Below are 2,528 nucleotides of genomic sequence, written 5' to 3' on the forward strand. Positions count from 1 at the left end.
CGCCCGAATTCCCCTTTTTGAACTCTGCCTTGCCCCCGGGCCGTCCGCCCGAATTCCCCTTTTTTGAACTCTGCCTTGCCCCCGGGCCGTACGCACGAGACCCGTCCTCCAGACCCCCTCCACCCACCCTGCTGGATTTTTGTTTTTTTGGGGACGTCTGGAATCCGTCCCTTGAGGGGGGGGTTATGTCACGATTCTCATGTTATGTCACGTTTATAGTTTTGTAGGTTTGGGTGTTTTTGCTGTTTTCCATGTCATGTTTTCCTTTGGGTTATTGTCTTGTCATTAGTTTCCCTGGTGTGTCTAATTGTCTGATTATGTTCACCTGGGCCCCTGTGTTTTCTCCTCCCTCCTCACCTGTGTCTTGTTGTGTGATTGGTCTTGTGTGTATTTAAGTTCTGGGTTTTCTGTCTGTCTTGGTCGGTTCGTCTGACTAGTTCTGCGGTGAGTGTTCTGTTTGTCATTGTACATATATATCATAGCCTTGAAATAAGGAAGTTTCAGTTTATATCTGCATTTGGGTCCTGCTTGTTTCACAAACCGTGACAGTATATTCATAATAAAGGGAATAGACATGCAGCACACAAGCCAAGGGTTCAAAAGGTTTTGAGGATGGAATGTTATTTGGAATATTTTATAAACTGGTGGATGATAGAGTTCAGTAAAGGTCACAGTTTGCGTAATGCTCCTTGAAATTAGTTCACTTTATGATCTCTATCTTATTTTCTCTCTTTTCCATCTGTAACGTCACACAGCTCCCCGGTGGAGTCAGTCTTGTTCTATGCCATCACTGCCCTCCACAACCTGCTGCTGCACCAGGAGGGGGCCAAGATGGCGGTGCGTATCGCTGATGGCCTACAGAGGATGGTTCCATTACTGAAGAAGAGTAACCCCAAATTCCTGGCCATCACCACCGACTGTCTGCAGCTCTTGTCTTACGGAAACCAGGAGAGCAAGGTGAGTCCAGGAGCTGGGCTTTGGGGAGGGGAGCTTTGTAATGTCCACACAGTGGCTCAAATTCCGAACCACCCCCAACCACTCCCACTGTACAGAGTGAACTCCGTCTCTCGTCACACTCACAGCTGAATGAGGGTCCTTCTTTCAGGTGGGGGTTGTAAATACATCAGCAAGTTCTCGGACAAACTCCCCTCTCTCCGGCAGAAACAGGAAGTGTCTTAACTTTCATAAGAACAGTTTTAAATTAGCATCTCTTGGACAAAAAAAGTAAGGTGGTGTGTGAGTCAGAACCAATGCAGACGCGCTATTGAAGGGCTTGATAACTTCCGGTTGGAGGGCTTGATAACTTCCTGATGGAGGGCTTGATAACTTCCTGTTGGAGGACTTGACAACCAACTCCCCTTCCCCACTTGTTGGTTCGGAACGGCACTAAATGAGGTAGACTCTCTGCAAACGGAGTGGGTAAGGGTAGGGTGTAGGGGGAGGTTTTGAATTTGGCCATTATTACAAAAATACACCTCCATCTTCCTCTTTTTGGTCAGCTGATCATCCTAGCCAATGGGGGCCCAGAGGGTCTGGTGTACATCATGAGGAACTACAACTATGAGAAGCTGCTGTGGACCACCAGCCGTGTCCTCAAAGTGCTATCCGTCTGTCCCAGCAACAAACCAGCGATCGTAGAGGCTGGTCTGTATACATCAGTAAACATGATTTAAACCCTCAGTGTTTGTCTGTAAACATCTGTTGTAATAAACTTTGATCTGTGTCCAGGAGGGATGCAGGCTTTGGGCCAGCATCTCACAGGCTCCAGTCAGCGTCTGATCCAGAACTGTCTGTGGACGCTCCGCAATCTGTCCGACGCTGCCACCAAGCAGGTACTCATTCACCCTGTACAAATGCTCTATAATACTACTACTACTACTGCTACTGGGAATCAAAGGATGTTAAGGCTGTATTTGTCATATGCACAATATCTACAGCGTAATTTTTGCAATGAAAGTCTTTAGCTCCTCTAACACTGAAAAAAACTGAAACGTTGATTTTAATTAAATGTATTGTACCTAAATTGAAACTATTGCACGCCATAAAAGTAAAATACATACAATATTGCAGTAGAATGCTGCAATAGACAAAATGGTTGAAACTACAAGTACTAAAACGGAATACTTCTACTGAGGAATACTAGTGCTACTACTAACTGAAACGTTGATTTTAATTAAATGTGTTGTACCTAAGTTGAAAGCTGTTGCTTCAACTTAGGTATATCAACATATGATATACCTAACATAAAAGTAAAAGACATAACATATTGCAGTAGAATTCTGCAATAGACAAAATGGTTCAACCACAAGTATCCATCCATCCATCTTTTCCCACTTATCGGGTCGCGGGGGTAGCAGTTCCAGCAGAGAGCCCTAAACTTTCTTTTTCCTGGCCACATCAACCAGCTCTGACTGGGGGATCCCAAGGCGCTCCCAGGCCAGCGAAGAGATATAATCCCTCCACCTGGTCCTAGGTCTACTCCTTGGTCTCTTCCCAGCTGGACGTGCCTGGAACACCTCCCTAGGGAG

The 2,528-nt window shown here is 45.8% G+C and overlaps 1 protein-coding gene across 1 annotated transcript; it reads left to right on the plus strand.

Annotated features, from left to right (window-relative positions):
- Positions 1-755: 755 nt before the first annotated feature.
- Positions 756-1,832, plus strand: LOC104959810 (junction plakoglobin-like; the record flags this gene model as incomplete). Its single annotated transcript, XM_010787719.1, has 3 exons — positions 756-957; positions 1,500-1,644; positions 1,729-1,832. Coding segments are annotated over 3 exons (451 nt in total), but the record flags the coding sequence as incomplete, so codon positions are not given.
- Positions 1,833-2,528: the final 696 nt, after the last annotated feature.

Source organism: Notothenia coriiceps, unplaced genomic scaffold, assembly GCF_000735185.1.
Source record: "Notothenia coriiceps isolate Sejong01 unplaced genomic scaffold, NC01 NC01_scaffold00031098, whole genome shotgun sequence".
In the NCBI taxonomy this organism is placed as follows: domain Eukaryota; kingdom Metazoa; phylum Chordata; class Actinopteri; order Perciformes; family Nototheniidae; genus Notothenia; species Notothenia coriiceps.